General features: G+C 42.8%; 1 protein-coding gene across 1 annotated transcript in view; it reads right to left on the bottom strand.

The window, feature by feature from the left end:
- The window catches only part of diaph1 (diaphanous related formin 1), a 102914-nt gene that overhangs the window by 48613 nt on the left and 41563 nt on the right, over positions 1–12738 (bottom strand). The window contains 3 exon segments of the mRNA XM_008278329.1: positions 10638–10646; positions 10803–10917; positions 12381–12738. The exon segment at positions 12381–12738 is cut by the window's right edge and continues 25 nt beyond it. Of these exon segments, the coding sequence (XP_008276551.1) occupies positions 10638–10646; positions 10803–10917; positions 12381–12738 (482 nt within the window).

The raw sequence follows: 12738 nt of genomic DNA, 5'->3' as shown, positions 1-12738 counted from the left end.
AATGCCATTAAGCCTTGTATGGATCAGTCTGGCCAACTTTGTTTGTTTCTCATTTACAGAACCAGGGCTGTGTATGAAAATCAGCTCCCGGATTATGAGGAGATGTTCACTGAAGTTAACCAAAACTCTACCAATTATAATCACTGACTGTAACTTTCAGTAATTTGACAGATTATCCATCCATCCATTATCTATACACCGCTTAATCCTCACTGGGGTCGTGGGGGGGCTGGAGCCTATCCCAATTTAACAGATTAGTCAGACCTTAATATTAAACCTTTCTACAACAACAAATACTGATCTCGACTTCTCAGAGCAGAGTTTCAGAATGCAGATGTGAACCCTCTACCCTCCTCTGCCACTGTATGTGTTTTTTTCCCCCCCTTTCTGGCAAACAATGCAGTAGCCTTCATGTTTGTTTCCTTCAACTGGCTTCAATCAAGCAGCATACTTGTTATCATCAATCCGGCTCCCAAAAATTTGCACTTTCCCTCAGTGGTGGCAAGCTTTTATCTTTCTTGGGTTAGCCAACTACCATCGTGAGCCAAAAAACAACTATGTTTTTACTAACTTTCTTTCTTAAAAGCTCTAGTGTTGCATCAAGTGCTACCCACATTTTTCAGACTCTGGAATAAAGGGAAAGCAGCATGTTTGTATCTCTAAACAGAAAGTACAGCACTCACTACTCTTAAAACTTAACTTCCAATAATACCATGTAATACAAGGAAATTTGATTGATACATTCATATACAGTATACGTGTCTCTAGTGTCTTTTAGAATTATTTAATAAGATCAGGTAATTGATTGGTATTATTTTCTATTTGATTATTATTAGTATTATTTGTAATTCTGTTATGGTCCGTTGCTCTTGCAGTATTAAACCACTACCTTTTTTAGGCTAAAAACAAAGAAAACAGTGAGAAGGGAAAACTTCAGAGCCAAAATCAACATGAAAGTTTGAAAGCACAAACTCTCTTGGTTGTTCATAAACTTTCAAGAATAGACTTAAAGAAAACCTTCTTGGAGAGATCTTTAGAAGTCTCTAGCGTACCAATCCATTCACCCAAACAGACAGGAGTTGCTGCGGATGCCGTGTGCATGCACAACAAGTCCTCAATGGTTCACAGTGCTCACTACACATCTACAATGTAACAGTTCTAGCAGATAAAATACTTTTAAGTACAATACATTCAAAACAAAAAAGACAGAAGCAGTGCGCACGCAAAATATGTGACTTGCATTAGTTATAGTTACTGTATGTGTCATGTACTGTAGCTTGTTATAGAAGGTATAATTTAATCCCAACTGAAATGTCACTGCGACAAGACCTCCTTCGGATTATTTTTTGCCATCACTGCACATCAAGGCTGTACTGTGTCCACACTGATATCTCATATTCATACCCCAGAGAAACAGGAACAGGCAGATTTGGGGTTAGGCAGGGATGATTTTGTCTCTGAAAATGAAAACAAGCTGAGAAATGATTAGAGAATTCAATGGGGTTTTAGGCAATCTACAGGCTTTGTTCAAGCTCAGATAGAATTTTGGAGGTTTCAGTTGGGGTCAGACTCCAATTTTGAGGCCCAGTCAAGCTCTACAGACCCTCTGAAATTGTACAACTTCAAAGCCTACTCACTCAGATCAATACTTTAAGTAGTATCTCTATTCATACAATGACAAAATACTCAACTGCTTTCTCTCGCTCTCTCTCTCTCTCTCCCGTTCTCTGTCTCTTTCTTTTACTGTTAGTCCCCAATGCCCTGCTACTATCCCCCCGATTTGCCAGTCTCACTTTCACCCTGCAGTTAATCTGCTGGATGGAGTGATGAGCGCTTGGGGAGCCAACGAGAGGAAGATGAAGGAGATGAAGCAAGAGAGGAACGAGAGGAGGAGGGGGGAAGGGCATGTGGAGTGAGAGATGGCCATGCATTATTGAGCATACAGAGTAGAGTTTTTAGGGGATAAATGTGAAAGCATGTTTAGGGACAACCTTTTCCCTTCTGCCTCCCCCCGCCTTCTCCCTTCCTTCAATCTTTGCCCTCCCTCCAACTTTCCTTTCCCCACGAGAACGGCCACATCTCTTATTCAGTGGGGAGGTTAAAAATTCAAAGCTAGGAAGGAGGAGGTGGAGGGGAGAAGGAAAGAGAGTACCTGAAAATGGTCAAAATGAAGGAATGTCTTTAGGGAGTTTTCTCAAGCGCTAATCTAGAGAGCTTCTTGCTTTGATTAGACGTGCACATGTGTGTGGCGAGAGGTGAGTGGGTGGGGTGCTGGTTGTGGTGGGGGAGTAGGAAGACGGGGGAGGTAGATGAATAGAGAGGGAGAGCGAGCGGGAGGGTGTAGACATACACTTTCATGCAGTACAGTGTAGTGTAGCACACAGCATGGTGAAAAATTAAGGTGCCTGCCGGGCGAAGCAGAACCCACGTCTCACAGAACATGACACATGCAGATACTGAGTAATGGAGCAACGGCTTCAGCATGCAAATACACACACACACACACAAACAACCAGCCATGAACACAAAGACACAGGATCGGACCGACTGTAATTGCACAAATAACAAATACACAGACCTTAATTGCACTCACATAAACTATAAATAAACATCGAAGTTCTTGGCCTAAACAACCATGACATACAACAATTTCGGTGAACGCACACTGTCACACGGTTACTGGCAGCAGATTAAGGTCAGAAAGTGGAGCGTGGCCTAACTCACCAAGCCTTGTAAATACCGTTGGTGTCTGGTGTAAATGCCACTGGGTTATCCATATTACACACAGCCCCAACAGTTAGAGACTGAGGGCCATGCTACACCAGCAGATGTGGCAGTGAAGGCTTACAACAGAGCTTACATACAACCCTGGTCAGGCACAAGCACACAGCAGCGCACACACATTCGTAAATGAGCAAGATAATGCGTACCTAAAGAAAGTGCACAAAGTTTGGGTAATTGATAGTTTTAATATGTGTGAAACCCCTGTGGACATGGTCAGAGCCATTAGCACAATAGTTTAATAGCCTAAACGCAACCTAGTAACTCACCAGCCAGCTAACATCGAATCAGCAGCAGCTTAAAGCTACTGTTAAACAATTCGTCAGAGATAGGAGATTCGAGCTTTAAAGGACACGTTCAAATGCCTCCATTGCTGTCATCTATCTTTCCTTTTCTCATTTTAAAGCTTCATCTATTTTCACCCCAGACCACTCGTTCGTCTTTTTTTTTTTGTTTCCGTGCCTCGTTCATTGTCTCTTTTCATAACAACCCCTTTATCGAGCAGAGATAAGAGAAGAGAGATGAGAAAATCAGGAGGGAGAAGAGGAAGACAAGAAGTAGAAGGGAGATGGGGGTTAATGCTTCTATCTTGTCAACTCCATCTTTGAAGTTGTTGCTCTTTATCGCTCCATTTTTTTATGTATGCTATCAGTGACATCAAAGTGGGCTAAGTCTCCAGTGTGTGTGTGTGTCTGTGAAAGTGTGTGCACGTCACTGCCCTAAGGGATAGGTAGCTAATATTGTACAAAAAGTAAACAGAGAGGGAGTCGCTGCCGTTCAGCAGAGAAGGCAACCACAATCTGCATGCTGACTCTTTCTTCTCCTCTCTTTATCACTCCCTTTTCTTGTGATTAACATGCTTTCTAATCATAGATACAGCCTCAGCATGGCTTCCCTTCCTCCTCAACCCATCAATACCAAAATTAAGCACCTCTACCTTCACTTTGACACTACAGAGACGGAGGTGCACACGCACGCACACGCGCGCACACACACACACACAAACAGACAAAGCAAACATATACAAGAAAAACAGAGGAATAAGAGTATGCTGCTGTGACCAAGAGGAGCAAAACACTAAAGAAGAGTGGGTGGACGGACTGTAGGTGTGCATACATATATGCCTTCATCCCCACATCCTACCATCTCTGTTCACATTTTTTTTTCTCTTGGCCTAGGTGAAAAGAGACAGAATTGAAAATACAGTAGATACTTAGCATCTGTAACAAGCTTTTGAGCTTATCAGCCAATCCCTCAATTAAACACACACACACACACACACACACGCACACTCACAAAGATCACAAACATATTACAAGTGCACACACACACACACACGTTCTCTCAGCCGCTGCTCAGCTGTCATATCAGTGGGAACATTTAAATGGTAATGGTCGTGGGATGAGACATTGGGACGCTGGCAGGCTGGCTGCCTGGCTAACTGACCGACTGGCTGGCTGGTTGGAAGAGGAGCCGAGTGAAGCGTAGAAGGCCTATTCCGTCTAAAAACAGGATAATCTCCAGGAAAGAGAAAAGGCAGCAAGGAGATTAGGCACACACAGCGGTAATGCTCCGGCATGAGTACACTTAGCTCATTTGCATGCAAAACAGTAGGGAGAGAGAGATATAACGAGAGAGAGATGGAGGGAGGAATGGAATGAAGAGAATGAGTGGGACAAAAGCGTGAGTGTGTATGTGAGCATGCTTACATGTGTATGTATAAGTGTATGCTTCTGTTTGCGCATTTAAGTGAGCTCTTGCAGTTGGCAGTAAGAACCAATGTGAGCATGCACAGATGTGTTTGAACCTGATAAGGCCTGATGAATAAGCAGCGTTTTGTGGCTGTTCCGTAACCATAAAGAGATGGTGAATGAGGGAACGCTTTCTATTGCTGAACTGAGAATACATATGAAGCTTAGAGAGCAGGCAAAGCCAACCTAATGCACCGCTACTGTTGAGGGCTTAAGAGGTATAGTTCAGATTTAAACTTAAGCACTGGTAGACATAAACACTTAAATGTACACACAAATACACAACACCAAGCACAACCTATAAACATCAAATCTTTCATTTGCAGTTCATACCTGCTTACTGGAAAGCTAGTCTATTTAGTCTACATATAGGATATGTATGTATAGACATTCTCTCTGTGATTTTCATGCACTCACTTTCCAGTTACAGCAGGGGGAGGTTAATGTCTGGTATGGGGCCCTCAGGACTGTTTCTCTGCTCTTTGCAGGTGACGTGGTTCTGTTCTCTTCATCTCACCCTGACCTTCAGCACTGGCCAGTTTGCAAGAGATTATAAAGCAGTTGGGATGAGAGTTGGTACCACCAAGTCCTAGGCCATGGCTCCCTGCCAGAAAAAGGTTGATTGCTCCCTACAGGTTGGGAGTGCCCCCAAGTGGAGCAGTTCAACTATCTTGGGGCTTTGCTCTGGAATGAGGGTAAAACAACATGGGAATTTAACAGGCAAATGTCTGCGGTGTCAGTAGACCATTACACTATGTCAAGGCAGAAGGCAAAGCTTCACAATTAACAGTCCACCTAAGTTCCAGCCCTCACCTATCAAAAAGGTGAGGTCAGAAATACAACTGGCCAACATGAGGAACCAAGGGAACTGGAAACCACTGTTGAGGAGATGCACATCTAGACGAACTTTCTTAGCTTAATGTGACTGGGCTGGACTCCAGAAGTAGCAGAACCTGAATGGATGGAGCTGTTCAGATATATGTCACACAAAGAACCCTGTAAACACATGGATAGTTATTAAATATTGTGACCACTGGTGGCAAAAAGGTGGAGAGAAAATAGGGAATACAGATATAAGTAGAGAAACGGCTACATCCAGAAATGGAGTGAATAAGAGAGAACAGAAGGAAAGCAAAGTGTGATATTTTTCCAAGCTCTTTATACAGCATTAGTGACCCTTACATTAACCTGCTTCTCTTTCTGCAGCCCCAGTTTGAACAGTGCACGATTTACTAACAGGGCCTGCAACTGTAGTCTACACAAGTACAAACATACACACAGAGATATACACATACTTACAGCGATGTTACAACACATTACACACAAGCTTTTCAAAGCCAATACTAATTTAGCACAATTGCACAGGCGTACAGAGGCTCGCCGAAACACTTTTACGGCTTAATACAGTGTGCACATTCCTCATTTAGTCATCTAAGTGGTTTATTAGTACATATTTTAAATAGTCTCAGGAGACTGCAGCTCTGAGTCTACACATCCCATAAACTGTTATCTAAAACTCTCCCTAATTACACACAATCGCACGCATACACACACACACACACACACACACACACACACACACACAGTAAGCAACTCACACATCCCTTGGCTTTGACCTAGAGAAAAAGCCAAAAATGGAAAAACAAACATCTTCTGTGGTTTGTGGTTTTATTATCAAACTGGGAAGGAGGAGAAGACAACAATAGGAAGTAAGACAGGAGGCATCTGTCCACTGCGCACGAAAAATACTGTCTTCCGCTTTTACATCTGCAGTCATTTTCAACAAAAAGAGACCCGAAACTGCATAATTTTTTCAGATGATTTACCCATGAACTGTGCCTCGTTACTGACCAAAGGGTAAATCTATGGTAACAGTATTCACGCAATCACATGGCTGATATTTTTGTCCCATAATCAGACTGTTGTAAACAACTGTGCTAGAAGGGCAGGAGTGGGCTTAAGCTACTTCATTAGCATGGAAATTCTTCGGCTTACAATGACCTTGAGCCAGTGTACTCTAACAAAAACAAGTAGCAAATGTTGTGAACTCTGTTTAGCAGAAGACCTAATGATCTAATCAACACTGCACCATAATTCTCCATGCCTCTTGGTCTTTTATTGCTAATATATTACATCTGTCATCCCTATAACTGATTGGTCTACAACCCTTCAGAGGCCGCAGGCAAACAAGCACGCAAACATGCACACATGCATACACAGCAGGCACTTGCTTGCTGATTGGTGGCTCATTAAGGTGAAAAGTGAATGTAGTAGACCTAAGAGAAAACTCAGCAGATATGTACACAGACGCACACACACACACACACAGACACATACACACACCTACAGAGAAGGAAACTGATTTCGTCAGAACACAGGGAGATCAAAAGGCTTATTATAATTGGTCTGTAAATGTGGCTAAGCTCACCCACCCACCCACTCTCTCCAGCACATACACCAGCTTACAGACACCCTTGCACTGACAAACATGCATTCATCCACAATAAATGTGTTTGTAATTTATAGGAAGTGAATACAGGAAGGTGCTGTAACATGTGTAGGTGTGTTATGCAGCGATACACAGTGGATGGCATCACAAAGGGCCTCCTTGGGGTGGGAGGATCACCACCAAAAAAAGAGAAATGAGGACGGCATACTACAACAGAGCACAGAAACACAGCAAAAGAGACTGAGACACAGAAGAGGGAATGGTTTAAAGGCTGGAGAATTGGGATACGAAAATGATCCTCCCATTATGAGGATTAATAACTGTATATGCTCCTGGCCCTTTTCTCTCCCGAATCAAATTAATCACCACCGCTCCCCCTAGCCCAGCCTTTCCCTCTGCTCACTCTTCTTTTATTTCACCCACCTCCACCTCCTTCTTTCTCTGTCTCTTGCTCTTTCTCTCATTCTTTTGCTAATTGGGCTATCTGAGGTGCCGACTTCAAAAGGCACCTGCTATCAAACACAAAGTCTGCAAAAGTGAAAAAAAGGACAGTTCAGAATTTTTATATATATATATATACCCATAATAGATGAACAGTGTACAAATACTAACATCGTCCCAATCCTGCACTTTCCAAAATAATATGCAGGAAAATTGACCTCTGAATCCTGATCAACAGATATTATTCATTATTATGAAAAGAAAAAGTAGAAAACAAACAAAAGAACTTAAAAGTGAGAGATAAAGAAGCTGTAGCTTAAGGGGGAATGTGGAAATAAGCTTGAATCCAAAAATCTTTTATGCTACACTAACTGCTTTACAGCCACACATGGTTCATCTCAACAACTAGGTTGTATACAGTTACATATAGTTTTATGAGTGGTGTTATCTCTGTATGTGGCCTTATAAAGACAAAGCACAACGGAGAAAAATAATAGCCTTCTTACATGTGTGTGGCAGTAAAATAACTCATTTTTTGCGAATATTCTAAAGGACCTTTAAATACAAACTTATTCTATATGAAGCAATGCAGATGTACAATATTAAAGCTAGCTATTATGTAAAGCTACTATCAAAGCTAACTATCAGACTCAGTTCGACCACAATCAAACCTCAATTACATTATTATTTGTAGCATGATATTTTATTAAGAACATGCCAACACAAATGTATTGTATAAAAAGTGATGCTTCAGTAAAACAGACATTTTTCACTTAAAATGTACCTCGACCAACAATATGGTTTATCATCATTCAAATGGGCACACTGGACCACAGAGACAAAGCCAGCAGGTAGCTTGCAAACAAGTCTGAAACAGTATGGCCAAACAGCTCACAGAGGTGATGCCACATCTGAAAACCTGGAACTCAATTTACTGACAGACTACAAAATGCATATTTCTCATTTCCCATGCTGACCATCCTGGTAAATAAGATGGTCAGCAGCAGAGCACTACTCACAGTGGCCTTGGCTGGAATAGTTGTTTGCAAGGCAAGTAGTTTGAGAAGAGAAAGGTGAAAAGTTTTGAGGGGAAAAATGGCAAGAACGGAATAAATCAAATAATGTGGAGCTTTTTTTTTTTTTTTTACAGCAATAGTCTGTACATGCTACATTCTGGCTTCTCACACCCAAACTGAAAACATGTAACCAGATAGGCAGCTAAAGAAGCACGTTACTTAACCAAACTACTATTGAACCATCAAACAAGGACTAAATAATTTAGAAAAACACTCAAAAAATGCTTTACCTAATAAAGACAATACAGGTGATGATTATCATCTGTGGAATTTGTCCCAGATTGTAGGGCCTATTTGTATAGTTAAATTCTATGATATTTAATAATTGGAAGAGACGGAAGTAAAAAAAATAAAATAAAATAATATCTGGCCTAAACGGATATATTGAACTTTACCCTTTTTGTATCAAGAGATAACGTAACAGACAAACAGATACAGACATACATACCTAGAGACATACAGACTGAAAATGGAAATAACTACATAGATAAAGAGAAAATTCCAAAATAGATGTGTGTGGGCGTGTGTGTGAGAAAGTGTTGAGTTTTGTCCACGATGGCTGTATGCAGCCAGAGGGCGTGTCTCCCACCATCAGCTCTCCGCACTTCGACCAAGCAGCAGAGGTCAACACCTCTGACCCTGCCCAGAGCACACTAACCCCTGCACGTCTGTTTTCTGTGTGGGTGTGTGTGTGCTTGCTAATCCAGCTCCTGGGCAGCTGATGAAGAGGAGGAGGAGGGGTCAGGGTGGGTCAGCGGTGGCTTGGTGTGGTATTGGTCTACTTTTAGTGGGTAACGAGGAATGGGCGGCACAAGAGGAGGAAGAACAGGCAAACAAGGAAGAGTGAAGCTGAGCTCCCAGAGGAGAGGGGTAAGGAAAAGGAAAGAGAGGTCAGGAGGAATGTAATAGGCCTTGAGCAGTGTGTTCAAGCAAGAGAAGGAAGGACAAGGGGTGAAGGTTCAATTTGCATGACCAGAGCTGGTTGTTTATTGGGCATGTGTACATGTACTTTGACAGACACACAAAAATGTCTACACCAAACAGACACAGCGCAGAATAAACCAAACATGCACACTCACAAGTGCACACGAAAACATAAGATGCTTACAGTACAGCTCAATAAAATCCCAATTCAATCCCAGAGACTGTTTCATTCCTAACTACCAAATTTCAAGAGATTTAAAACACGGCCAGGAAATCAACAACAGCCCCTCCCCTCCTACACGTCTCACCGCCCTACCCCAACCTCCCGCTCATCCACACAGGCAGACACACAGACAGGTGTGGGGCTATGAAAAGGCCACGGTGCCTTTATACAGAGCACTCAGAAAAGGTTATTAGACATCATCCAGAACAGGCGGTTGTCTTAGCCAATAAAAAGGGAGGCATGGGTGCACGGGCTAAAGGGAGTGGGGAGGTCAAATTGTGGAGTGACAGGCGGACGTTAAGACTTGCCATACAGGTGAATGCAGATGGGACAGCTGCCAATCCTGACATTTAACTGACATCAACAGCTAGCATCAGCCATGTGTGCATTCGCACTCCTGTTTATGTATGTGACACGAGCAAGAGTCTGTGTGTATTTGATGTGAACCGAGACTGAATCTGAAGGTCATATGGAATTATATACACACCCGCACACACACTGTATGTGAGTTCCTGATGTCCTGGTTATGATTTGAATATGGAGGAGTTCGAGCAGAAGGCTCAGTGACACTGGGACAAGGTGATAGGAGTGGACAGGTGTGCGTGTGTGAGCGTACGCCCGCGTGTCAGCGCTTTGTGCCAGGACAGCAGGTGGCTAGTCAAAGGACATCAGTGACCTTCTCCTTATCCCTCCCTCTACCCATCTCCCTTTGTCCGTCTCCCTCTCTGTCCCCGAGTCCCAATTCATCTCACCCAGTAGCGAGTGCTTAATGCTCTGCACAACAAGTCATGGGCACATTGAGAAGATGAACACATACACAAACACAGGTGTGGGTGGTTTATTTATGAACTCGTGTGAGATGCTGTTTTGGCACAGTGTTTCTGAATAATGTAGATGTGCAGTGTTTCCTCCAAGGAGAGGAGAAAGGTGAGAAAGGCTGGACAAGATGTGTAAAAAAGACCTAAATGTAAGTGTGTGTGCAACGTTCTTACCTTTAGTGGCTGATGGAAGTAGAGGAGGTTCAAAGTAGACATAGAGTCCAGGAGAGAGAGAGGAGGGATGCGGGACAGGAGAGAAGCAAAGAAAGACATTCTTCATTACTTTGAAACGCAACATGATAACTGCAAGTAGTGAAAATACACAAGCTACATACTCACTTTTAGTCTGCGAGGAGAAGGCTAAGGTGAGTTTGGCAAAGAGTTCATTGCTTTCAAATTCATCCTCTTTTGCCTTGGTCCAGAAACTGCTCTCAGAGAGGTCCTCAGGTCCAATCTAAGACGGAGAAATGTCAGTATGTGAAAAGAGTGAACGACAGAAGGGGATAACTGAAGAAGAGACAGATTAATTTGATCAGTTAGGTAATCATATCATCAAACTGACTAAATTTCCCAAAACCGTGGCACCTGGCACACAATGAGGTGAGTAAATAAAGAAGTGAACATAACAGGAAGGAAGGAAGGAAGGAAGGAAGGAAGGAAGGCACAAAGATGGAAGTGAGAGGCGGAAGCAAGTAGTCATTTTCTCTCATCGTCACACACTGTCTCTACCACAAAGAGTCTTGAGCTTCAGAGCTTCTCACACAGAAATGCAAAGAAATACAGAGGGTTCTACTTTTCTCCTTCTTTCCCCATCCTTTTTTTTTTCTCTTCACCCTTACCCGAGTGCTCTCTCAAAAGTCGCAATTAACTTTGCATGTTTTTTTTTTTTCCCTTCACTTTCTGAATGTTGTGATCAAGGGAAAAGAGAAAGAGAAAGGGAAACAGAGAGCGAGTGAGAAAGCAGTGGTAGTAAATTTACAGATATCAGGCCATTCATTATGGACAAAGCCTCAGGGATGGGTGTAGGACAGAAAAGACAGAGAGTAAGGAAAGGAAATGTGATATGGGGATGAGCTGAAGGAGCAAGAAAGAAAGCAAGAGAGCATGCAAAAAGGAGGATGAGACCAAGCCAGAAAAAAGTTAATTTAAATTACAAAAGAATACCGTCCTTTCTAGCAGCAATTTAATTATCTTTCAGTGGTGCAGTTAAAAGAAGAAGGCTTATTAAAAAGCAATTTCTGTGACATCCTCGTCAAACACTCTCACCAGCCCAACAGTGTGAGAGAGAGAGAAGCTGATGCTGATGAAGTCTGCTGAAGCCATTAAACAGTAGCTTTAGGCTACAGAAAGACAGAGGGCCGTTTTGATGTTTTAACCATCATAGATGAGAGGGAGGAGAAGAACATGAAGCACATAGTCATGAGATACACGTATGCATGCAAGTCACTTTAGGTCAGAATCTCACTGTTAAAGCTCTATCTCACATTTCTCTCACACTGTTACATGCACAAAAGCACACTATAAGTTCTTTCAAACTGCATTGTAAAACATGGAACAGTAAAACGACATAAAAACTGAAATATATACAATAGAATCTTAGCTTGTGATAATGAGCAGTAAAATGAAGTATGTTATATGAGCAAATTTCAAAACTGGCATGATTTTTGCAGTCAAGAAAGACGACCACAAGCAAACATAGCCCCCTCAATTCTTCTTCCATTCTGGGCTCAGGTCTGCAAAATATCTGTGGCAGGAAGTGCCACCATTTAACCAAAATGACTTCAAATACAAGTTAATAGCCATCAGGACAAAGGCATTAAGTCTTGCAAAAATCTTGATTACTAGACAAATAACTGACAATATTACAATCACTCTTTGAACATTTAAAACTACTAAACCACCTGTCTGAGGACTGACCTTACTCCAGTTGGCTCTCTTCAGCTGGACCTCAGGCTTGTACTCCTTTTTAGGCTGAAGCCCATAAGGTAGCGAAGGCGGTGCAGGGGGACCCCAGCCCCCCATGCCAAATGGTGGAGGTGGAGGCACGCCAAATCCAGGACCCCCAGGTGGTGGCGGTGGTGGTGGAGGTGCCATTCCTGGTAAGGGTGGAGGTGGTGGCGGTCCAGACATTCCAGGGAGGGGCGGAGGCGGTGGAGGTAATGGCATGCCAGGTAAAGGAGGTGGGGGAGGAATACCAGCTTGACCTGGTAAAGGAGGAGGGGGTGGGGCTTGGGGAATAGGTGCCATAGCATGGCCTGGTAGGGGTGGTGGTGGA

This window comes from Stegastes partitus, unplaced genomic scaffold (assembly GCF_000690725.1).
Source record: "Stegastes partitus isolate 25-593 unplaced genomic scaffold, Stegastes_partitus-1.0.2 Scaffold120, whole genome shotgun sequence".
In the NCBI taxonomy this organism is placed as follows: domain Eukaryota; kingdom Metazoa; phylum Chordata; class Actinopteri; family Pomacentridae; genus Stegastes; species Stegastes partitus.
The sequence above is the reverse complement of the archived record's forward strand: the minus strand, read 5'-3'. Positions and strand labels throughout refer to the sequence as shown.